Here is a 26633-nt window from a genome sequence, read left to right as displayed (position 1 = left end):
AAAGAAGTCTAAACAGTTTTGAAAACCTCAGGTTCAAGTGCACAGTCCACCACTAGAACTCAGGTTTCCATATTCTATTTAATGTTCTTTAGATCATACCATGCATTTATACATCTTACGTCCACCTAACACACAAACTTTAATAAATGTGCTTGATAATCACAAAAACAAAAGCTTAAAACTTAAATCATAAAAGGCAGTAGAAAAATTTAGGTAAAAAATGCGTTTTCCCTGTTAATAAATTATGAGAAAGCTAAAAACAGATGATCGTTTTCTAACAGTATAAAAGTTTTTGTTTTTGTTTTAGAAAAGAACATTCTAATTTTTCATAACTTTTAAAACTAGACTTTGCCATATAAGGAATTTCTGGGAAGAAGATTACATTTCCAGTTTATAATCTGAGAGTTGCCATGGGTTTCACTGCTAGTATGTGAGAAAGGTATTGCTTGAACCCAGAGCCTCTTGCCTCTGAGCCAGGCTTTCTGTCCACTGTCAGGCTGCCTCTTGGTAGCAACTGGGGATTAAATCTTTCACCTCTGTATTTATATCAACTGACTTGACTTTAATCCCACAAAATTCTGCTATTTGCCCATTTTATATTAAGCATATGATATAAAACAAAGCTTGTATATTTTATATAAGGAAGTCATCATTAAATTTTTCATTGAGGCAGAAAAAAGTTCAAAATGATACTCTTTATACCTATAAACTCCTAATTGTTTTTATTCTCTTCTGTATTTCAGTGTTAACAATTTGAAAAGTAGAGATTGATTTTAAAATATTGCTGGTCCTTGGACTTTTCCATTTCATGATGCTTTTGAGACAGTAAAAATTATTTGTGAATTATTCAGTGCTAAATTTCATGTTTTGTTATATTTTTATTTTGATTACTGATACTTCAGCTGTGTTTTAAAGAGCTTTTCAGCTTGATTGCCCAGGACTTTATGTATACATAAACTCATCAAAGTTCTCAAAGGAATGCAGATATAAATACTACTGACTTTTTGGCAGCCTATTTAAAACCAGTTACTTATATTGAATAAGCCTTGAAAATATGGCGATCAGAGTGACTTTGGGGTAATTAGAAAAGAGTATTATACACCACTGGTCAAATATATGCTAGTTGAATTCTGACTGAACATTATATCCTAGTTTTATAGTGTCCTTTGTTAACCCTCTAGTTACTGGCTTTTAGGTGGGCCTTTAAAAATATGATTCTTTTACTCATGTCCTCAAGAGTTATCAAATACCATGGATCTTTTTAAAACTTATATCTTAAACTTCTATCTAAAGCTTTGAAATTTTCTCAGTGAAATTATAGTTCATAATAAGGAATACTTTATGATTTTAAACAGAAAAATTATGTGATCTCTAACAAATGATGGTAAAAGTATAAATTACTCTGAAGTGTTCCAGTTCTATTAAATCAAGGGTTCTTAATCTGATGTCTGTGAAATTGTTTGGGGATTTTAAAATATATTTTGATAACTGAATTTAAATACAATTGGTTTCCTTTGTAATCAGAGATATTTTATTTTATATATTTAACAACATTATTCTGAGAAAAGGATCCATAAGCTTCTCCTGACTTCCAAATAGGTCCATAATACAAAAAAAAAAGAAGAAGAAGAGCCACTGCTTTAGATATATTGCTATAGAAGCTACTATGGTGAATTTTTTTTTGTTTTTTGTTTGGTGAGGCAAATGGGGTTAAGTGACTTGCCCAGGGTCACACAGCTAGTTAGTGTCAAGGGTATGAGGCCGGATTTGAACTCGGGTCATCCTGAATTCAGGGCCGGTGCTCTATCCACTGCACCACCTAGCTGCCCTACTATAGTGAATTTTAACTATGTTTTTGTTTTGTTTTTTATTTTAGGCCAATAAAAGTGATGATATATATGATCCAAGAAAGTCCACTTCAGTCCAGGACTCTACACTGTTGACAAGGACATGGGACTCCTCCTACCAGATTCCAGATGGTTCAATACAACTGACATCCTGGCTGACAACTGTGAAAAGGAACCTTGGATTATTTTCTTTTATTTTTGTGGAAGACCACAATCCCAAATCTATAGCACACATCAGGTAATAATATCTCACCTCCCTAAATCCCCAAAATATGTGTTGGTGTACTACATTGTCCACTACTTTTGTTTTAAAATCTTAAATATAAATTAAAGAAAATCTTTAAGATATAAGATTTTAAAAATAAAATATTTGTTTCCCTCTTTCATTATATCATCAGTATTGTTTGCTTGTCTTTTGGATCATTTTCAAGTGTAAGTCAGTTAACTAGAAAAAATGTTAGTTTAAGGAAGGCAAATTTTCAGTTCGATTACTTCTGACTCTAAAAATCTGTTTCTGCTTGATTTGCTACTGAGAGTTAAATGGATTTTTTGATTTCTCAACTTAAATTAATTTTTATACAAACTTCTTTTTCCAAAGGAAAGAAATCTTAGATTTTCCAGATCTCTATGGAGAATATATTCAGCCTTAATTTTTTTTTAAGGTTTTCACAGTTGAACACTTAATCAACACTTCATTTGCTTCCATATCCAACCATGACCAAAGTCCTACCATTTTAATAATTGTCAGTCACCATCCTAACCTCCCTCATGCTCCTGAGCTTCTGCTCTTTCCTCAACCTTGGGGAATTGCTACCATGGGATTTCTATACTAGGTTACCTCCATGTCCTCTCCTCTCCTCTCCCTCTTTTCTAATTCCTCTGCATTTTAGCTTCTGACTATATTCAACTGAAACTGCTCTCTCCAAAGTTACCAATACTATCTTTTTTAATTTTTTTTTTTGGTGAGGCAGTTGGGGTTAAGTGACTTGCCTAGGATCATACAGCTAGTAATTGTTAAGTGTCTAAGGCCGGATTTGAACTCAGGTCCTCCTGAATCCAGGGCCGGTGCTCTATCCACTGTGCCTAGCTGCCCCCTTTTTTAAAAATTTTAACTTTATTTTTTACTTAACAAACTTTATGTTCTTACTCTGCCACTTTCTTCCCCTGTCCATCAAACTCTTGGTTACCAAATTTAATGGCCTTTTCTCAATCTTCTTAACCACTCAATAACCATTGATAATGAGGCTCACCCACATGTCCTTGATAACTTTCCTTTATCTAAATGTTTTTGTCACTGCTCTGTCCTGGGTTTTCTTCTACTTGTTCCATTCCTTCTCTGTTTCCTTTGCTGAATCTTTAGCCAGGACTCACACATTAACCATATTGTTCCCTGGGGACTCTTTGTTGGGCCTTCCTCTCTTCTTTTTTTCTAGGCTGTTTTACTTGGTGCTTTCCTCAGCTCCCATGCATTCAGTTATCTCTGTGCAGATCTCTTATCTAGGTCCACTTTCTTTCCTGACCTACCTGTATTAACACATTTCCAATTGCCTGTATTAACCATCTCAAACTGGATGTGCAGCAGACATCTTAAATTCAACATGTCCAAAACTGAACTTATCTCTCTCCCAAAATTCTTTCCTCTTTCCAACTTCCTTATTACTGTTAAGGTTATCATCATCCTCCCAGCCACCTAGACTCACATCCTGAGTGAGTCCCCACATGTCCAATTTATTGCCAAATTTTGCCATTTCTACTTTAACAGCCTTGCTCAAATATATCTCCTCAGATAGCAAGCAATCTGCTTCAAACTTTCATTATCTTATGCTCGAACTATTACCATTAGCATTTGGGACTGCTCTTGCCTTAAGTCTCTCTCCACTCTAATCCATTACCTCTCAGTTGCCAAAACAATCGTCCTAAAACAAAGATCTCCCCTCTATTCAATAAACTTGAGTAGCTCCCTACTACCTCTAGCATCAAATACAAAATCCTCTGGTATTTAAAACCTTTCACAACATTGTCCCTTCCTCATTTTCCAGCCTTCTTACTCTTTTCTCCCTTCAGTGTCCTCTACAATCTAGCGACCCCAGCCTTTTTGTTTTTCGTCAGATGTAACACAGCATCTTCTGACCTCTGTGCCTTTTAAGTGGCTGTCTGAAATGCACCTTCCATCTCTGCCTCCATTACGACTCAGCTCAAATCCCACTTTTTGCAAGAGGCCTGTCTTAGTCATCATTGTGTTCCAGTCCTCAAGACCCCCTTACTGCCTTTCTTGTAAGATAACCTACTATTTATACAGTATACATCTTGTACATACATACATGCCTTCCAAGCCGCGGTGAGGAAAAAATGAGATGATTTTTTTTTAAATAATGAACATTTATATTTATAGTTTGGGGTTCCAATTTTTATCCATCTTTCCCTCCTTTCCTTTCCCCTCCCCGAGACAGCAGTCAGAAATGGGTTATACGTGGATGATTATGTAAAACATTACCATATTTGTCATTTTGTACAAGAAAACTTGATTAAAAGAAAAAAATGAAAGTTAAAAATAGCATGCTTCAGTCTGTTCCATCAATATAATTTCTTTCTTTGGAGGTGGATAGTATGTTTCATTAGTAGTCCTTTGGGATTGTCTTGGATCATTGTATTATTGAGAATGGGATGGTATTTCTAAAGCACTTTGCAAACCTTAAAGTGATATAATTATTATTAATTTACCTGTTGTCTTCCTAATTCCAATGTGAGCTCCTTGAGAGCAGGAACTGTATTTCTGCCATTCTTTGTATCCTCAGAGCTTAGCCCAGGGACTGGCAGAGCTTAAGTGCTTAACAAATGCTTGTTGACAGATTAATCAGATTCGAGATCTGGCTTTCATCCCCAACATTGAACTTCAACTCCTGCCTAAAAATTGTCACTGTCCTCCAAATCACCAAATCCAATGGCCTTTTAAAAATCCTGCTCCTCTGACCTCACAATAACATTTCATACTATCGACCTCTGAATTAAGATTTACTACAGTCCTTTCTTTAGTGTTCCCACTTTTAACTAAAAGCTCCTCCTGATTTTCTAGTTCTTGATGCTCTTCCCAGCTCCATGGAGTGTTAGAATGTCTTACTCCCAGCCTTTACATATTGAATTCCTACTACCCATTCTTTTGATGCCTCCTCCATGAAGCCTTTCCTGTTTTTCCTACTCCTTTTTTAGTAATTGCCTTTTCCTTCTCAGAACTCAAACAGTACTTTGCTTGTCCCTCTCCTGCACTTTTGTGTAATTATGCACAATACTTACTTGTGTGTGTTATCTCCCATAGTGGCCTATAAGTTCCATGAAGGCAGTGACCTTGTCTTAACTAAACTTTGTCTCTATCCCAAGGCCTAGCACTGTGCTCTGCATACCTTAGGTACTTATTCTAAGGATTTGTTGAATTAAATTGAAGTGCCATTTGATTAGGGCATCTAGGTGGCACAATGGATAGAGTGCTGGTCCTGAAGTCATGAAGAATCATCTTCCTGCTCTCACACACTTATTAACTGTGTGACCCTGGGCAAAGCCCTTAATCCTGTTTGCCCCAGTTCCTCATCTGTAAAATGAGCCAAAGAAGGCAATGGCAGACCACTGCAGTATCTTTGCTAAGAAAACCCACATGGGGTCACAAAGCGTCAGACACAGCTGAAATGACTGAAGAACAACAACCATCATTTGATACACTTCAGAATTGTTTTGATGAGTAGAAGACTGTTCTTTTGTTATTCTATCCCCTTCTAATTCATGATAGCTTAGAATTTCCATTATCTTGATTCTTCAGTGAAACTTGCTTCTTGACAACCACATAGTTTGGATAAAAATTTTGTTGCCATTTCATTTCTCTGATTACGGGGTTTGGGGTTTTTTGTGTTGTTTTTTTTAATGAGGATTGTTGCAGCTTTGCCTTTCAGTAGGTTTCTCTCCCCTCCCCCCCCCAGGTAAAAAAAATACTAAAAGAGAAATTTAAAATAATGAAAGAAATTCCAAATCATAAAAATCTACATGAAGCTTTGAATAGGAGAAAAAATATTTATTCTAGACATGAATTAGTCTAATGTCCTTAGAGATAAATATTTCTTGATTAGTTCACAGTGTGTGTGTGTGTGTGTGTTATTCTGATACACTTAAATTGGAGAAAATTTCTACCTTAAGGAATTTTTAAAATTCTGTTCCTCCTTCAAAGGCTTCAAGTTTCCTGTAGGATTCTAAAATAACCTTCTCTAATGAGGATGTCTGATACTGTTACTGTAAAAGATGGAACTGATACAATGAAGGGTTTGGAGGCAGAAATGAAAGATGCAACCAGAGTTGAAAATCTTATCAAATCAGAAAACTATGAGAAGATTTCAGCAGAAAAAAATGAACGTTGTATTGACAGCAAAATTGATTTACAGGTAAGAAGGATTGTCCCAGTGGCATCAAGTATTGTGTTCAGTGAATGTTTTTGTTTCTTTTCGTGTGAAATATAATATTCATTATTTAGACCTCTGGTGTGTCCCTTCAGTTTGCTGCTGACCATGCCAGCCATCTGGTATGAGCATGCTAGTTCTTTGTTCCAGTTATATCGTTATATATTCACAATTATTGGTCATTTTTAAAAATAGACTGACAATTCCTTATCAGTCTTAGAGTATCTGGTTTCTGAAAGCTTAGCTTTTATTTAACCCGAGTTTTCTGAGAATAGAAAGGTTGAAAAGGCAAGTCAAACCACCTCTTTACTTAATTGGAATATCCTATCCTGAATTAAATCACCTCTGGTTAAAAAAGAAATGTCGTAACTGCTATGGAAAGATAAAATAGCTAGCCAGGCACTTGTGGTACCTTTGAGCTTGCCTCAAAGTTAAAGGCAAGCCACCAGAAAGAACTTCTTGATTTGAAGCTAATATTCAGGATAGGTAGATAAAGGATGCATTAAGATAAATGAGAAACAGTACTAAATCATACCTTGGGCAATTTTATTTTTTTAAGTTTCTCTAAAATGTTACTTTTAAAAACACTATTTATTGAGCCACTTTAGTGGAAGGTTTATTGAGAAGTGTGATAACGAGCCTTTCAGTCTGAAAGTAGTGGAAGTGGCAAACTGATACCACTATTGGGTGACACTATACCTGAATGAAGTACATATGTTTTTACATTTTTAATCTGCAACAAAGAAAGTTATAGCATTTATATAAGTATATCACCTCGATGATGAGTTATAATCAAGTACGAGTATTCTAGGAAGTTAAAAAGAGAATTTTTTTTAAGATTGTTGACTTTTTTCCCCCAGAGCAGATTCTGGTTCTTTTGTAGTTTCTGTGTTCAAAGTCAAAGTTGTTCTCTTGAAATAAAAAAGAAAAAAACTGTTTCCACTTAGCTATCCCCATTTAGTAAACAAATTGTCAACTACAGCACAATTAATTATTACAGTTATACACACCTTTAATGACAGGTACTTGGGTTTATCTTGATGAACTGAAATCAAGGAAACCTAAGTCAACCATTTTCCTTGCAAAAGACGAAATAAAAGAATTTGAAATATTATTCTACCCTGCCCAGCATAACCGAATGTTTTATTTTCTAACTCTTTGCAGCCCTTGAAAAATGGCCAGGAACTTAGTACCTCAGTAGCATAATCCATTGGTATAGTATAGGGCAAGGAGGAAATCAGCCTACAGCTCCCATCCCCTCTTAGAACTTGGTTTTCTCAAATGAAACGTCACACAGAAAAGTTTGAAAGAGTGAAATTCTGTAGGCATCCACATCCAAAAGAATGTTTTGTAATGAGCTATGCAATACTATTCCTAATTGCTACATATAGTGATTTGTTATATTCAAACAAGGTAGTTGCTAAAAATGGAATTATTGACTTTAAGGTGGACATGGATAGAGATAGTGCTTCAGAAGACTACTGTAGACATAATTGATGTAGTTAATTTGGGTTTTAAAATTTTATTTAATTTTTTCACTGAGTTTATATGAAACAATAATTTGGTGTATGATGTTCATAGAACACAAGTATGATGCTACAAGTTTGTGACACATTTAACCTTAAAATCTTTGAACTCTTCTGTTGGGGAACATTTACAATAGATTCTTTTTTATTTTATTTTATTTTACCCTGCCAAATGCTATAATAGATGAAGCAAAATTTTAGCTCAGGAATTTAGTAATTTTGATTATATAACTGGGCTAATCTTACTCTTGTGTTGATTAAGTAACCCAAAGTCACATAAAGCATATTCTCTTATCCAGCATAGTTAGGGAATGAAGAACCTGGATAATTAAATATTCTGGTTAATAGAAGCTTACCAAGCAGAACCAGGAAAACAATATACATCAATGACTGCAACAACAGGAAGAGAAAGAACTACCACAAAACAATTGACACTGGATGTTGCAAAAGCATAAAGAACAATCTTGGCCACAAACCAGAGATAGCAAAAGATATCTCCTCCTTAATTCTTTGCAGAAATAGGAGGTTCATGCCTATGGTACATTGTATATAAATGTCAAAAATTTTTTCAGCATGTTATTAGTTTTCCTGATTTCTTTTCCTCTTCTTTTTAAATGAAATTCTTAAAAGGGATGGCTCTGGAAAGGCAGTCCAGGAGAGTTAACAGGAAACCTAGGCAGTGTAAAAAAAACAAAAAAAAAACCAATAAAAAGAAAATATTTTTAAAATTTTTTAAAAGATAAAATAGAGTGAGAAAAAGTAAAGTACTATTCATGAAATAGCAAATTTTAAATGTAATAAAACATATTTTGCCCACAACTAAATATAATTTAATCTTCTAATGATTCAGAAGGAATATCTCAGAATCATGATTTTAACACTAGCTTTCGTACTTGTCAGATTTTTAAAAAATACCACATTAGTTAAACCTACTTTTCCTGTACCCTGAGTAACAACATATATCACATTTTATTCTACTTATTCTCAAAATACATTAGCTTCAGTTTCCTTATCTGTTTGGGGAGGGTGGGGACAAGGAGGAAGAAGAGGAATTAGACTCAATGACCTCTAAAATTCATCCCAACTCTAAATCTCTAGTTGAAAATCTATAATTCAGTGTATTCCTATTTGATTATAGCAATGACATTTGCAATCTATGACAAGGGATAGAAAAAGTAAGTATATGGCTCATAAAAGAAGATATAAATACAATTTTAAAAAACTCTTCTGTTTCTAAACAAGTACTTACCTCATAATATTTGGAGCATTTCATTTGACAAAACCATTGTTTAAAATTAAGGAATGTTTTCTTTTCGTGGAGGTAGAGACAAGATGATTTATTTGTCTTCTTGTTAAAACTTTATATCATGAAAGACTGTTGTGTAACACTTATAAGAGAAATGCAAATCAAAACAACTGAGGTTTCACATCACACCCAGCAAATTGGCAAAGGTGAAGAAATATAGAAATGATCCGTGTTGGAGGAGCAGTGGAAAGATGGACACATTGCTGTGCTTGTAGAGCCATGCATTGGTCCAACTGTTCTGGAAATTAGTTTGGAACTGTGCAGAGAAAGTGACTAAAATGTTCATACCTTTGACCAAGAGATCCTACTGCTAGGCAACTACCCAATGGAATTCAAAGATAAAAATAATGATTGATCCCATATAAGCCAAAATACTTACGGCAGCTTTTTTTTTTTTCCAAAAAAGAATTGGAAACGTGATATTCCCTTGAATTGGGGAATGGCTAAGAAAATGGTAGTACCATGAATGTGATGGAATATCACTGTGCCATAAGGAATATTAGGTATGAAAACTGCAGAGAAACACAGGAAGACTTAAAATAACTTATTTAAAATGAAATAAGCTGAACCAGGGAAACAGTGTAAATGGAAAGAACAAATAAAAGTAAATGCTATATAAGTATAATGACCAAGCTTGGTCCTAAAGAAAGAACTGAGAAGAAACTCACCTTCCTTCAGTCTTGGCAGAAGTCAGAGAACTATGAATGTCTAATATTGCATATCTTGTCAGACTTGATTTTAATGTATTGATTTTGATAAACTGCTTTTTATTTTTCATTAAAAGAAATGGGAGAGGGAGGTGCAGCTAGGTGACACAGTGGATAATGCACCAGCCCTGGATTCAGGAGAACCTGAGTTCAAATCCGGCCTTAGACACTTGACACTTACTAGCTGTGTGACCTTGGGCAAGTCACTTAACCCTCATTGCCCCGCATAAAAAAACAGACAAAAAAAGAAATGGGGAAGGAACATATTTGGAAATAATGGTGATGTGAAAATAAATCAATACATTTTTTTTAAAGTTTACATCAGAATTCCATCATATGAGAATAGCTGGTAGTGGTGGTGATGGTTGTGGTTGCTGTGTGTTGCTGCAGCAGTAGTAGTAACAAGTAACATGTAACAGTAGTAGTAACAAGTAACATGTATAGATAGCTTAAAGGTTTGGAGAGCACTTTATATGTTATATAAAGAAAGAGGTTTGCAGACATACAAAAATCATCTGAAAGACCAGTAGGCCTCAGTTGATATCATTGTGTATAAGTAATTCTTCTAAAGTGTTGTCTACCTTTACCTTTTTTTCTTTTTTTATTTAAATGAAAAGAAAAAATAGAGGAATGTCTAGTTTTGGTCGTCTTATTAGTTTTTCTCTGTATTTTGTCTGTATACCTTTCAAAGGCATTAATGAATTAACAGAGAGGTTTTTTAATTTCTTCAGTGCTAGGCCTATTTCTTTAAAATAGGCATTTAGATAATCCACATGCTAGGTGAGCATAAATTTAAAGATGTTAGCTGCCTCATTTGGTTGACAAGTCCTATTTTTAATTGAGACCTAGGGGGTTGGACTTGGCAAAGAATTCTGGCTTTAGGATCAGAAGATGAGCTCAAATCTCACCTAGGATAATTAATACTCCTGGGTGACCTTGATCAGGTGACTTAAGCTTTCAGGATTTCAGTTTCCTCATCTATAAAATGAGAGGATTGGATTAAACGGCCTCTGAGGTCCCTTCCAGTTCTGGATTTATGATCCCATGATTATAGAACCAAGGGACTTTGAGCAATCTCTCTCCTCCCTCCCTTTTACCCAGACTATTACAGCAGCTTCCAAATAAGTTGTAGTTACCCCAGTAACTTTCTCAGTCTTTGCTAAATGCCATTCCAGATTAGGCTTGCCAATGCACATATATAGATATCATATAAACTCCGCTGCTCGGAAACAGTCGATCCCTTTGAATGCTTCTTAGAGTATAGAATTGAACAAGAGGAAGAATGTGAGTTGAGCTGGGAAATAATTGTATAGTACTTTCAAAGATCCCAAATTGCCCACTCCTACAAAAGTTCATCTCTTTAAAACCCATTTTAAATCCTGTGAAAGTTATGCAATAAAATATGCACAAGACTCACAGAATAACATTGAAAATCTACTTCATTGATAGGAATATAACCAAAAGGTGAAGTAAAGGTACACACATTTGTAATGGTTTACCATGGGGTCTCAGCTGATTAGGAGAGGCAAGTGAAGCCAGGTGAGCAGTAGGAGAAATTAGGACAGATAAGTCCATGGAAGTTGTAATAAAAGTAGAGTAATTTCTATGAATGAAAATCATGGGATTGATAGGAAATCATTGTAATTAGAGGCATTGTCGGGGTCTGAAATCTTTTAATAAAATTGTATTTATTTTGAAGTAACTTTAAAAGACTTGAAAGGGGCCTACTGTGTATACCATATTTTCGATTACTAAGATCTACTGAATCCATTCCAGATCTACAAAATTTCCTATTTCTAGCAACTAACTAGTTAATGTTTCTGACCATATTTTTAGAACTTGTCATTTTGTTCTTTTCCTGGCCTTTGCTTCAAATAATAGAATAATTATCCTAATTATTATTGTTAGTCTAATAGCTAATGATTATAACAATAATTGTAATAATTATATTTTATTAATTATAGTTAAAATAGTAATTAAAATAGCTAACATATAGCACTTTAAGGTTTGCAAAATATCTAGCATATGTTATCTTCACAACAACCTTATGAGGTAGGTGCTGTTATTATCCCTACTTTACATATGAGGGAACTAAAGCTGAGAGGGGTTAGGTGACTTGCCTAGAATTATATAGCTGATATGTCTGAGACAGGATTTGAAATTGGCTTCATTTAGATCAGTTCTGAAATGGGGAAGACATTTTCCACTCTTGAGTAACTGTTATGAAATGTTAACATGTTTAGTTCAAGTTTTTTTTACCTCATGCTTTTTATTATCTTTTCTTTCGTTGTATATTGATCCATCAAGGTCCTCAGAATTGTGTCACCTCTAGCATAAAACACATACATTCAATCCATTCCATCTCCTTATTTCATCTATGTTCTCTTTAGTACTATTTCTTTGTCACCTTTAAGCAAGTTCAGGAGTGGTTTCACTGTATTTGATGGAGGGGGAAAAGGTTAGTTATAATAATTTGCATATAAATTTCTTTTCCATTTTTCTTCTTTTTGTTTTCATTCCTTCCTTGAGTCTCTTTGGAATTACTTTGCTTAGCTGGAAGTCTTGCCAGCCTTTAACTCTATACTTCCAAATAAAAGCACATTCTTCAGTTTTGATTTTCACCAACATTTAGTCCCTGCACTCACAATACACAAATCTGTTTACATTCAATTTCTGCCTGGAACTGGAAATAGATGGATCTGTGAATGGTTCTGCAAAAACAGGCTACTGAACACTACCAAACAAATCACTACAACCCAGAGCCCATGTTTGCCTCCCTCCATCTTAGAAGATTTTGTTTGGGTTTTGTTTTGTTTTTTAACTCAAGTATAGAAGTATAGAACTTTGAACTTAGGTCTATTATATTTATTTATTTATTTACAATCAGCCTATCATTCTAGCCTCTCAAGTTTTTTTGGTTCTAATTATGTCATCTATCATGTTAACCATTCCTCCGAGCTTTGTGTCATCTGCAAATTTTATAAGCATGCCACCTATGATTCATCCATATCATTGATGAAAAATGATGAATATCACAAGGACCAGATCCCTGGGGCACACTACCATGGGAAAACACCAGCTAATACTTAAAGTGGTCCTTTTAGACCACATAGCCCCCCCCTCCCCCCCAAAAAAAACCCAAAAACAACACAGAAATTCATGCTGATCTTCCGAAAACACAACATAAACTACCACTTGCTAACCTTATAAATAGGTCCTAGCCTCATTGAATTCCTAGATTCCTGGACCCTCAATAGTCTAATTGGTTAATGGTTCTGTCCCAAGTACTTCTTACCTATATTCTTATACCCACCAATACAAACTCATCTCATGGCCAGTTGCTATGACTCAAAAGTCACTCTGCCCACCAAGTGGTAATAGACAGGCCAGGATACTCTTAGCTTGATAATCAATGTGTTTAAAATTGGCATAATTTTAAATGATAAATCCTTTAACAGAACAGGATTTTTATTAAAATACAAATTTTTAGTTTTTTGATACAATATATTTTTATCTCTTTACCCCTATTTTTGAAGGGTACCACAATAAATTACAATGACATAATTTCTTTGTTGCTTTCTATAGATTGTATTTTCATATACTTAGCCCAGATTCCAGCTTTAGGCCAGTGCCTTACATAAAGTCATTGTTTAATAAATGCCAGCTAGATTGATTGTACTCCAGCATTTCCTTACTGACACTTGTCATTATTCTCTTCTGTAACCAGTAACTCTGAACAATTTGTGGCATCGTCAGATTATGGTCTAATATAGGATATTTTGTACTGTTTACTTCCTGCCTTCACACCACAATATGAAACAAAGTATATTACTTGAGAAGTAAAAGTTTTACCTAGAGCTTTTAGAAAAAGTGTTGATCTCTAAACTAGTGAAATTAAGTTATACGGTTAAAGTGGTGCACTAAAATTTTGCTGCAGAGTATGATATGAAATGTAGGACACTCATATTTTTAGCAATAGCCTGGCTTGTGAACCTGTAACCAAGAAGATGAAACAAAAGCCATTTATCTAAACCAAGGCAGGCTAGTTTACTATGCTTTAAGTATCATAGAGCAATCTATTTTGTTGCATATTTTCTTGTGTCACTACAAATCGTTTCAGCAAGAATATATGCAATCATTTTTGTGAATGGACAACTCTGTTTAAGTTTATGGTTTCCATGCCAGCTGTGTCTTTTATATCGGTGTAAAAGAGTAAAAATAAGAAGTTACCCTCTTTTTTTTCCTACTTCCTTTTCTTTGTTAAATAAGAGTACAGACCATTCTATTCTCTTGACCCTTTTTATTCCCTTGGGGCTTAAATAAGCACAGTAATCATAAAGTGTAGCAACAACATATATTTCTTTTAAAAAAAAAAAAGTTATTCTTTTAAACCCTGATCCTGAGATATCGAATTTCTGCCTCAATTTTCCTCTAACATTAGATACAAGTGTTACTTTCAAACAGTTAGTAATCTTTGTATAAATTAAAGAGGAGGATAAGAAGAGTGGGTGAAGGTACTAAATGTAACTGATATAGAAACAGTTTCTTGGCAACGTTGCTATGCACATGCTGTGTGTGTGCCTGTGTGCATTTATTTAAAGCCACTTAATATAATTTATTTCTTAAATAAACCACCTTTCATTTCAGTGGACAACTTGAAAGTCTATTCTAAAGTAAACTGGGATAATTCAGTGATGATTTAGGATTTTTTATATAATTTGGTTTGCCTGAATGAAGAGCATTATTAAGGAATAAATTTCAACTCCTAATTGAACAATGAGTTTAGTGACATAGCTATTTTTACAAAAGGAGGTTTATTGTTATTTGTGTGTTGGAGTGAAATAATGAAGTGTTATTAATAATAAGTCATATGGCACATTAAGATCTGCAAAACACTTTCTTCATGATGACCTGGTAGATAGTGGTAACAATGCAAGCAAGCATTATGAGGTAAATAATGATAATGAAAGTATTATGCCAACTAAGACTCAAAGTAGGCCACTTATCCTTGTTTTGTCTACAACACTACCTTGCCTGTTCTTGAGGGTAAAAAAGATTAATTCACACTTCAGTGCTTTTATCTTGGCACTTTGTATGCTTTTGTACCATATTTGTCCCTGGATTTTGCAAGTTTGGGTCTAGATTATCTTACCTGCAAGAACTTGAAGTTGGATTCTATGTGGTTTTTGTTTTGTCTTGTTTTTCATTCTGAACCATTAGATCTTCAGCTATTTCCCAAACTGAAACTTGGTGTAGTCACAGAATTGGTAGGAAGAGCAACTGCCTTAAAAAATAATGACAGTAGTGACTTTTCTCTTTAAAGTTTAAATATGAAATGAGGTACATACATGTGAAATAATTACTGTAATTTTTTTTCTAATTTGCTCAGAAGTTTCTCTGCCAAACTCTTAACCCCCAGACTGCATAGGTTCAAGACCAATATTTACACATCCCAGCAATAATTTTCAATCCTGATGTAAGTAGTCCATAGACAAATTACTTAGGGAAACTGCCATTGTGATTTCTAATTATGTGATTCAAAGTCACGGCCACTTTTGGCATTGGTCATACCGAAAGGAAGAACAAGAATTCTGCCCTGTGCTCTTCACTGCCTCAATTTTAAAACTTAGCACATGAAAAAAAAAAGTTAATCACTGATGAATTAGTGATATACTAAAGGTAGTTTCACAAGACTCAGTAGAAATTTATCCTTACCTCCATAGGTTGGAATTTGGAAACTTCCCACCCTTTGCTTTCCATTTTTGTTCCTATTGGAGTGTATATACTATTACTTAAAATTCCTCAGTTGATTTTTTTATACTGAATTTAACCAAATTATTACATGATGTATTATATAATACAAATTCTTTTATTGTGCTTCCATCTAAAAAAGTTATTGTTGAATTAAAAAACATGTTTCTGAAGCTTTTTATTATGTGACCATTTATTGACTGGTAGAAAATGCCAACTTGTAAGACCATTTTGGGTGAAAATATAAACTTTTGCTAAAATATACACCTGATTGGAGAAATCAACAGTCTTCTACTGACAATATTAGGTTTCCTCCTTTGCTATTCTTTACATATGGCTAGTTCTTCTGCAGTAACTTGTATATTTAATACCTTCCTCCTATTTTAATGTAAAATTTAATACAAACCTCTCTTATACCCAATATTCAGCGGCCAGTGCAGTCGTTTGGACAGACAGGAAAAAGGTCAAAGGTATAGTAAATACTTGGGTGTGCTGGCATGTCAAGGGCCTTCCTTCATGCTTGATGAATTCTTGTTTTCATAAAATAACTACATTAAACTTAGTTTTACCATATTTTGTTTTTGGCAGAAAGCTTATTTTGTTTTATTTGGGGTTTTTGTCTTGCCTAGTTGTCTGCTTTTGTGCATTTGCTTTTATACTTTTGATGGCTTTTTATCCATAGCAAGAGAAAGTAGCTTCCTACCATTCTTTGGGTTTTGTTAGCTTTTTTAAAAATTAGAATTATACCCGTTGCTGCTGCTGTGTGATTTTCAAAGCTTCAACTGCTTGTTTTCCCTTTTAACAAAGGGATTAGTGGTGCTTAATGATACATTTAACTTTGTGTACATTTCATCTACTTTTATATTTGGCAAAAACTATTTATAAAGAAATACAAAAAGCCCTCCTAGGAGGCTTTGGATATGCCCTAGTTTTGTGAAATGTAGTGTTAATTATAAATACTTCTCTTTAGTCAAGTTCAAAGTTAAAGCTAGTTCGGAGCCTTGCAGTGTGTGAAGAATCTCCACCACCTCCCACAGCGGAGATATCACAGGATGATAACCAGGTAAAATTCATATAATTTGAAGACATGGTAGAAATCATGTATTCCCTGGAGAATGCTTTTTTTTTTTAAGCTAAGGATGGTGTTTTGTTTTTAACAAACAAAAATGATATTGTTACCATGGAATGTTGGTGAAAATTGGAGTGGGTTGGGGGTGGGGATCTATCTTTTCCTACTTAAAGTTCAGTGTTTCTCTGAGGAAAAAAGTAGTTATCTCAAATGAGGTATAATTGTGATTTTTAAGTGTTGTAAACTACCATGAAATACTTTAAGACATTAAATGAAAATTTCAGCTATACAGATTTAGTTAAGAATTATTCTTAATTTTTGTTGTTGTTTTGGCTTTGGGCTTTTAAAAATTGTTGAATAGTGATAAGCACCAAATATTTACTCTCCTTCCATTAAAAAAAAAAATAACAGCAACACTTTTGTAGAAAGTGTATGAAGATGAATCAAAAGAGCTCAAATTCCTTTGCTGTTTGTCTACCATAAATCATTATTCACCACCACCAACACTTCTTTCCCCCACCCCCCTCTTCCACTGAGTGGGCAAATGGCTTTTTTACAAGACAGTTTTTATAATAGTGTGGGTTTGGGTTTTTGTTACTTTTTTCCCCCAGTTATGCTTCATGAAGTTCCTCACCTTTTTATTACTGCAAAATAAAATACAGAAATCATGAAATTTAAATAATTCATCTTTTAAGTATTTTATTCTGTTTTCCAAGGCCACGTCACCCAAATCTCTTGACAAGTTCACAGTCAATTCCAAATGACTGATTTCTTCATGAAAGTATGTTGATTTATTTCCCTTTTTTCAGGGAGCCACATATCCATCTACTTGTGAATAAGAAACTACTTGGCTAAAAATCTGTTGTTGGTCAGAGACTAAATTAGATATGTTGGTGATTTGAGCTAAAATTTCTGACATCTTTCCTTAGCAATTCTGAATAATAAATGAATTCCCTTTTTTTCCAAATGAAGTTATAATTGCAACTTTAAAACTGTAGGTTTTCTAGGTCAAAGGTGTCAAAATTGATGCTGCATGCAGCTATATGACTCCCCATGCTGCCCAAACCACATTAAAATGTAATTGGGAAATGTTTAACAAAATAAATAAAAATACATACATGGATTGTTTAGTAGTAGTTTTATAAGTCAATATACAGCTCATATCTATTTGAGTTTTCCTTACTGCTCTAGATACTTTGTTATGGTTATAGGACATGCTTGTTATAATTATGTAAATTTTAAATTGAAAGGGAAAGATTATTTTGTCTATAATCAAATATTGTCATTTTATCAATTACAATTTTTGATTGAGACATAGGATTTCCTTTCCTAGCCCTTTTAAATCAATTGCTAGTTAATTGAATTATAGGATAAAACATATAAGTCTCATAATATAGCTTTACATTTTAACCCACTCAGAAGTCTATGCTTCCTTTAAAATATGAGTTGCTGAGGTATAATGCAGAACCCAAAGTTATAGGTTTATCTAAAGTAGCCCCACCTAGCACAAAGATATTGATCATAATTCCAGAATTATAGTTTTCCTGAGGGTTACAGATAAATTTGAATTCTTTACCTCAAGTCATCCCAATAGGCTGATGGAGATTATTTTCAAACTCTACCCAGCTAATCGCCATTTAAGGTTATTTTGTCCCTCTTATACTTTCTCTTCCCCATCTAACTCCCTCCCCATGGAAACCATAACTGGAAGCTGTCATGCCATCACCACTCCCAAGCAGGCGAGGATATAGTTTATGAATTGCCTAAGACTTTTTTTTCCTCCTCTTTCCTGTAATTTCCTTTTCACTACTTAGTTGGCACCTCCTCCCAATAGATAGGGAAATTGAAGTACTTTTACTCCCTGTTCGTTAGTAGATCTAATTTTATTCTTTAGGTTTCAGGCAGAATGGGGTTAAGATTATCACATAAAATGAAATTTGGGAACTTTCTCTTAATTTGATTATTCTCTATTCTATAGTTGAGGATTAGCTTGAAAACTATTGATTATTTTTAGATTGTATTCAATACTGGCAGTAATTTTGTATATTATTCAGCACTAAGAGTTTTCCAGATACTGCTAATGTTAAATGAATCACAATCTGTTGAGGTCTCACTCTTAAGCTTGTCATATAGGTCCTGTGTTGAATTGTATAAGACTAAAAATCATAGTTCATGCCCCAAAGATCCTTAACATCCAATGAAGGAGAGAAGATAAACAAGAAGTTAATATATGTGAACACTTATTGTAATCATAAAAACAGGTAAAAAATAAAACTACACTGGGCTCAGTGTATTCACAATAGGTAAGAATTTGATGCATTTTTTAAATTCAGAAAGGAGGGAAAAGACATTTGTATTCTTTGGCTAAGCTATATATGTCACCCTCTAAGCCTTTATTAGAACTGTTTTTAAAGGAGCCCTTTATATTCTTGGTCTTTAGTTCCTTTGCTATAGGTAGCTCCTAGTAAGGAATCTCCCTCTACCAATGCAGATCTGTGATTATTCTGTAATTTATGTTCTAAAAGTGTTGCCTAAAGCTAAAGTGCCACATATGTGACCTGCAGCATGTGGTGGCCTATAGCTTTCCCTATTGTGGCCTGAATCAGATTTTAATTTAATTGGAAAATCTTTAACAAAGTTTTTAAAATACAGTAAAACATAGATAAGGTTAATATGTGGTTTTCTAAGTCAGTATGCACTTTCAGGGATCCTTATATACAAATTAGTGACCCCTCTATTTGAATTTGACATTCATTCCTCCAATCAACAATGTTGACACCACTGGCCTAGAGTGCTGAGTTTTATGTCATGTTTGGGGTCAAAACACATAGTACATATCAGAAATTGGACTTGAACCCAGATCTTCCTGACTGTCAGGCAAGACTCTCAGGCTATTATACCAAGCTGCCTCTTATCTAGTGGCCAGCAAATTTAGGAAGTTTCCTATATGGAACATAGGCTATAGAATTTTAAAGGCTTTCTTTTTTTAAAAAGCATTCCACTATATTTTTCCTACTTGCCTTCCTTTTTTCCTTTATTATTTGATCTACAGACTTTAAGTCTATTCCCTACAGTTAAGCAATAAGATGAAACATAGTTTTGTCTGTAACTGGTTATCATATTTGGTTAAAGATCAGTGCAGATAAGATCAATAATAACCAATTCCATGACCACATATCCCTGTAGCACTAGATGTCTACGCTGCAGATATATATGATTGGTCAAAAAGGATACAAATATAGATGACATCTCAAATCCATCACTACTGTGAGTGAAACAAGTAAGATGTAGCTAGGTGGCACTAGACCTAAAGTCAGAAAGACCTAAGTTCAAATTCAGCTTCACACATTTCCTAGGTTCATGACACAATGCAAGTCACTTAACCTCTCTCTGCCTCAATTGCCTCATCAATTAAATGAAGATAAGAATAATACCCAGAGTTCTTATGAAGATAAAATGCGATATAAATGCTAGCTATTATTGTTGTCATTTATCATTCTTATTAAGCTACCCATTCTTGTCCGTGTCTAGGCTGTGCCATCTATGAAACATTACTCTTGTAATGAGATGTGAGCTTTGAGGTAACCAGGGCATATTTATATTTTTTCAAAATAAAATTTGGTATCGTTCACTAGAGTAGATAGGTTTATATTTACTTCCTTTGTTATATTTGTCTGGAGTATTTTCTACCAGTATTTTACACGTTGAAATAACTTTAAAAAGATTATGATTTGGTCGGTCACACTCAAGTCAGTGGTAAGTGGACCTGATCCCTAAATAAAAACATTACCTAATAGCCTAAGAGAGCATTATTATCTAATGTCACTTACTTTTGTGTTATCATAAAATTATGATAAAATGCAGTTTATAGCTTATAGTAGTGAATAGTAAAAGCAAGTAAAGCCTTTTCTTGGATAAGCAATGCCTACTGTATAAGATAGTGACATCTGTGTATCTATATGGGGATGAAATGTGTGCAAAGTGGTTGAAAATTCATTATCTTATAACAATCAAGTTACATTATCTTAACAGTTCTTCCTTCACACTTCTTCACTCACACAACTTTATTTCCTTCAAGCCCTTGTCAAATGGGCTACAGTAACAGGCTCCTAATTGGTCCTGTAAGTACCAGTCTCTTCTTCAGTATGTCTTCCATATAGCTATGGAAATAATCTTCCTATGTCATAGGTCTGGCCATATCATTCCTCCAGAAATCGTCAGTGGCTGCTTGTTGCCTCTGGCATAAGATGCAAATTCCTCAGTGTAGCATTAAAAGCCTTCTACAATTTGGCTCCAGCCTACCTTTCTGGACTTATTTCTTATACCTTGAACTTTTGCACATTCAACATCCCAAACTGTTGTCCCAAATTGAGCCTTCCATCTCCTACTGTGTATTAGTAGTCTCCACAAACCTGGAGTATATCCCCATTACTTCTGGTTTGTTATACTCCTTTTTTTTTTCTCTTTTTTCCCAAAGCTCAGCTCCTGTACTGCTTCCTATATGAAGCTAGGTTGTGAATTAGCTTTTTCAAGAAAATGTTGTTAGTTACCTATATATGTGCTATCCCCTTATAGAATAGAAGCTTCTTGAGAACAGGAACAAGTTTTCTGTTCCTTCTTTTGCTGTTGTGCCTCCCTTTGTTTTAGTTTTGGGTTTTTTTTGTTTGTTTGTTTGTTTTTTCCATTTCTTCCCTTTTTGGCCTTTGTATCCCCAGCACAGTAAGCATTGAATATACATTACTTAATTTGTTATATTTTCTCAAATTCCTAATCTGAGCTTTGTCCAAGAAAGAAAGAAATTCAGAAATAAAAACCATTGAACTAGTAAAGTACATCCATCTGGAGACTTCCTAGGGTATTATTTCACTTTATTCAAAAGCCTTTTACCAAAAAGTTTAGACGTTTTTCAGATAATGAAATTAGTTGGCACAATCTGTTATAAACATGTTCCTTGTGAAAATTTAGATTTTTTTTTTTAAAATCTCTCGGGTATTTGGGTGCATGTGTGATTGTAACACATTTATTGCTGTTCAGAAGTGACATTTTTCTTGCTTATGCTCCATCAAACTCGAAACATATGTTGAAACAAATGAGACTGAATAAATCTGAAGACCGTTGTGTTGTTTCAGACTTCCTCCAAAGGTGCTAACTCCTTTTCAATAATGCTTAAAGCCCTTCATTCTTAGAGAGAAACCTACTTCTACCTGTGTCCTAATCTCATTCTTCTTGATTCTGGAACAATTTACAGAAAACTATTACTGAACCTGTAGAGGATGTTTAAAAAAAGTCATTAAGGAATCCAAGTGTCATGACCTATGAAAGATACCATTCTAAATATTTTCCTGCTAATTCACTTGTCTTGGAAAACGGATTTTTTTTAAAGGTTGCATAGCTAAAGTTTTGAAAAGTTCAAATACATTTAAGAGATTTATGGTTTGTGACCTATGAGGAAAAAAAATAACTTTACTATATAATGGAATGTCTATTCTATCTTATTTTAATGAAGTTATTTCAGACTTCTAGTTTTCATGCACTTAGAAATCCAGTTATAATCATACTTAAAACCACTCAAGTATTAAGTTTAAGCTTCTAAGTTACACTTTGCATTTTCCTAGGACACTAAAATGTAGCACACATACTTGGTAGAAAAGTCTAAAGGGAATACAAGAGATTGTCATCATGTAAAACCTTTTTTTTTTCCTTTTGCTAGATTCGGTGGGATTATAGTTATAAAATGAGCTTATTGGTGAATAACAGGTAGTTTTACTTTATGTAAGAAGATGAATGTCTTATGAAAATCAGCCCTAGAACTAATTTCATAATAGATGATCTTCAAAAAAATTAATAAGGGGAAAGTATAAAGTGGTTAAATCATCTAAATGTGACTATCTTCTCGGGAGAAGAAACAAAATATTGTTTATTTTAGTGAAAATTACCAGTACATAGAATTTGTCATACCACTTTTAATTTTAGATAAATTTGTGAGGAAATTGTAGAGGTGGCAGAATGGGAGGAAGAAAGTAGCAGGAAGTAGTCTAGAGAATTATTGATATGAAGATCCAATATGAGAATTTTAAAAAGTTGATTTTTTTAACATCCCATTTACTATGAGTTGAGAGAAATCCCATTTCCTATTTAGGATTGATTCATTGGAGAAAGAAAAAATCTGGAAATTTGATCAGCCAAAGTTAATTCAGATGAAAAATAACCCAACTTTCTCTTCAGGAATGGTAACCTGAATAATTGTTTCTATTCTCATCATCATTTTTCTTTACTGTGAAGCCATTTCCTCTTCAACTTTCCAGAATGGAGGGCTTTATGATTTAGAGATAGAAAAGGCTTCAGAAATCATCTGGAAATAAACCATTATTTTATTTTATTCTATTTTATTTATTTAATTTTTTTTGGTGAGGAAATTGGGATTAAGTGACTTGCCCAGGATCACACAGCTAGTGTCAATCGTCTGAGGCCGGATTTGAACTCAGGTACTCCTGACTCCTGGGCCGGTGCTCTATCCACTGTGCCACCTAAACCATTTTTTTACAATTTTGGAGGATGGGATCGAAATAAGGTAAATGACTTGTCCAGTTGGTAAATAGCAAAGCCAGATTTCAAACCCTTGTCCTATGAATCCAAGTGCCCATGGTATATAAATTAATTTGAATACTTTTATTTTTTAATTAATTAGGCATAGACACTAGGCTTAAGATTTCATTAGTATTAGGAAACTCCTGGTAAGAAACTACTTCTACCCCTTCTAGTTAAATACATAACAGTAAAATTGTTTTCAAAAGCTTTAAAAGTAATGACAAAAGTTACTTGACTTCTTAATTACTTAGCTTTAGTTAGTCAGCCAACATTTATTAAGTACTTCTGTGTGCCAAGCCCTATGCTGTGTGCTGGGGATACAAAAAAACATCGTTCCTGCCTTCGAAGAGCCCACATTCTAATGGAAGAAAAAAATAAACATTATACAGGTATCTGTGTACATACATGCAGGATAAAGAGAGAGAAGAAATGAAAGCTGATGTAAGAGAGGAAAGTACTTGGGGGCCATGGTAGGGTGGAAAGAGGGAGGGAATGGAAAGTCCTCTTGCAGAGTGGAGTTTGAGCTGTGTCTTGAAGGAAGCTAAAGAAGCCTATAGGCAGAAATAAGGAGAGAGAGCATCCCAGGCCTAGAGGATGGTCATTGTAAAGGCTCCAAGTCAGGAAATCCAGTGTCATTCTTGAGACATAGCAAGAATATGGTTCTTGCTGAACCATAGAGTCCGTAGAGTACAGTGTAAGATTGCTATTGTTGTTTGTTTTCCAAAGAGGACCATGACATAAGGGTGATGTCATGACTTGCGCTGAATTGGATTTAAGTGAGGGAGGGCTATGGAAGGTCACCAAGCTCACTCTCTCTTCCAGAGCCATATGGGTCCAGTGGCAAGATATATATCAGGATGACCTGAGATATGACCCTGGATGTTTTTTAAGTCAATTAAGGTTAAGTGACTTACCCAGGGTCACACAACAAGTAAGTGTCTGAGGTGAGATTTGAACTCAGGTCCTCCCAACTAAAGGATCAGTGTCCTGTCCGCTGCACCACTTAGCTGCCCAAAGTATAAGATGAGAGAGACAGAAAAGGACAATATTACAAAGAGCTTTAAAAGACAAAGGGAATTGTGTATTTGATAACTGGAGGTAGTGAGAAGTCACTACAATTTATTGAAAAGGGGAGTGACATGGTCAGACCTTCACTATAGGACCATCATTTTGTAAGCAGAGAGGTTGATGCATTAGAGTGAAGACTGGAGGAAGGGAGACCAATCAGACGGCTGTGACAGTAGTCCAGGCATGAGATACTAAGAGCCTGTACCAAGTTAGTTGCTACGTAAGAAGTAGAAATTTTTGAAAGATATTATGAGGTTAGGAACATAATTTGGCAACAGGTAGGACGTATAGTCTGAATGAGAGAGAGATTAGGAATGATGCAAGGTTGCAAACCTGGGTGGCCAGAAGAAAAGCAGTGCCCTCAGTGGTAACAAGGAAGTAAGATTTAATGGATGAGGCATGATTAATTTCTCTAAAAAATCCCCTCCTCTCCACTCTCATGACCACTACCCTCTCTCTTCTCCTCAGCCTCTTAGGACCCTTGGTTGATTCAAAGATTGACCCAGATGGCACTGCCTAAAAAAGACCTTTCATTATCTCTTCCCTCCCAAACTGCTAGTGTCTCCACTACCAAAATTGTCTTTTATTTAGACTTATTTTATATGTGTGTTTAGACTTACTCTGTATATTGTTAAGGGCTAAAATTCTAGCTAAACTGTCTAAAATATGTAATGAGTGGTCGCCAATAAATTATAAGCTTTAGCAAGAGTTAGACTTTTAAGCATTTATTGAGGAGAATAAGAATTTGGTAAAGAGAGAAGAAAAGGCCTAGATTCCTATCTATTAAAGGGAGAGCACATTTCTAGCTCCCTTCTCCACCAGCGTCCCCAGGAAAAAAAAAGAGAGGCAGAGTGCCCGCCTGGCTTCCCCTTCCTCCCACCAGCGAACATCACTTCCTGACACCAAAGAAAAGCCGCATGGCCTTGCCCTCAAAAACTTTCCTTTTATGGCGGAGCTTTTCAACAGTAAGTCTCCAGCAGGTGGCGTCATTCCAATCATTACAGTCCCCCCCTTTGTTTCCTCAAGAAACAGGACGTTTCTTTGATGAAACAGTCAAAAATAACAGAATATAATAACCTATGCTAACTAACAATATGTTAATAACAATATAGAAAAGGGAGAGAGGTAAGTTTTGTCCAGAGGGGCGGTTTTTTTGTCCTCAACGCTTTGACATTGGTCTTGCAAAGGGAGGGCCTCTGCAGAGAGTACATGTTACAGATGGTGTATATTATAACAGAAGGAGAAAAAGAAAGAAAGAAAACAACAAAACTGTTAATTTAAAATCTCTGAAAGTCTTTTCTCAGATGTCCTCTAGGTGTAGTCGTGGAATGGAAGTCTTCAGGGGTTGATGTGTGGATGCTAATAATCAGCCAGGAAAATTTCCTACAAAATTGAGCTTAACACAACTTTAAAATAGCTTTTTCAATAATCAAATCAAACAATGAAAGGTCTCAAAAACATGTCTAAGTGAATTCAGAATCTTAGTTATTACACATGAAACATGTAATAAAACAAAAATTGAAACATTCTTTAAAATTAATATTACTATAGTCCCCCCTTATGGAGTGTAATTGAGAAGACAATTGCTGCAATATTAATTTTTTAAAATAAGTTTTATCTTTGTTTTATCACTTTTTGCATCATCTGCCTAATTATCCTCATGCCATTATGAAAAATTTTTAAGATCTAATATAACTGGTAACAGATGTCAAGGCCAAATTCAACACTATTTATCATGACACCTGAGATAATTATGGGGGTTACCATAAAAGAACAGAGAAATGATGGGATATGAGCATTCCCACACTTGAGCAATATATACTGGCTTAAAATAGGTGGATGGAATATATGTCCATGCCCCCAAACATATTGGAGGAAACTGAGTCAGACTTAATCAGATGCATGGGATTGAGATGTCCATGGCATCAGGCATATAGGAGGGGGCATAGAAGCCAGGCGAAGAATGAGATGGGTGGGATCAAAACTTCCAGCCATCTGTACAATATTGTGGGGGAAAAGAGAATAAAATATTAAACCAAGAGAATCCAACCTCAACATTTGTCAGTAGCCATTCCCTTGGCCATACCTTGATTGCATGCAAGTCTCCCCTCATGTGACAGTTCAGTGTCTGCTCTTGCATGTATTCCTCTTGTGATTGGATGGCATCTTGGCCAACTGGCATCTGATGACTCAGAATAAAGGCAATTAATGTCTTAAATGATAAATTCCCATAATCCAAGTCTCATATGGATTTAAAAATTGAGGATAATAGCATATCTGGAATTTAAAGGGCTTTTTAAGGTTGAGTCAGAAGCACAGCCAGGCTGGGGAAGGA

At 34.7% G+C, this 26633-nt stretch overlaps 1 protein-coding gene across 11 annotated transcripts in view; it reads left to right on the top strand.

The window, feature by feature from the left end:
- Positions 1–26633, top strand: part of R3HDM1 (R3H domain containing 1) — a 191909-nt gene that overhangs the window by 97080 nt on the left and 68196 nt on the right. For 10 of the 11 annotated variants that reach the window (XM_043990824.1, XM_043990830.1, XM_043990827.1 and 7 more), the window contains 4 exons: positions 1877–2085; positions 6058–6268; positions 16002–16043; positions 16544–16636. In XM_043990824.1, the coding sequence (XP_043846759.1) occupies positions 6098–6268; positions 16002–16043; positions 16544–16636 (306 nt within the window). In that variant the 5' untranslated portion in view covers positions 1877–2085; positions 6058–6097. The remainder of the gene's footprint in view (positions 1–1876; positions 2086–6057; positions 6269–16001; positions 16044–16543; positions 16637–26633) is intronic. The other variant, XM_043990834.1, reaches the window with a different exon arrangement.

The sequence above is a fragment of the Dromiciops gliroides genome, chromosome 3, assembly GCF_019393635.1.
Source record: "Dromiciops gliroides isolate mDroGli1 chromosome 3, mDroGli1.pri, whole genome shotgun sequence".
Lineage (NCBI taxonomy): Eukaryota > Metazoa > Chordata > Mammalia > Microbiotheria > Microbiotheriidae > Dromiciops > Dromiciops gliroides.
Note: the sequence above shows the minus strand (reverse complement) of the source record. Positions and strands in the feature narration are given on the sequence as shown.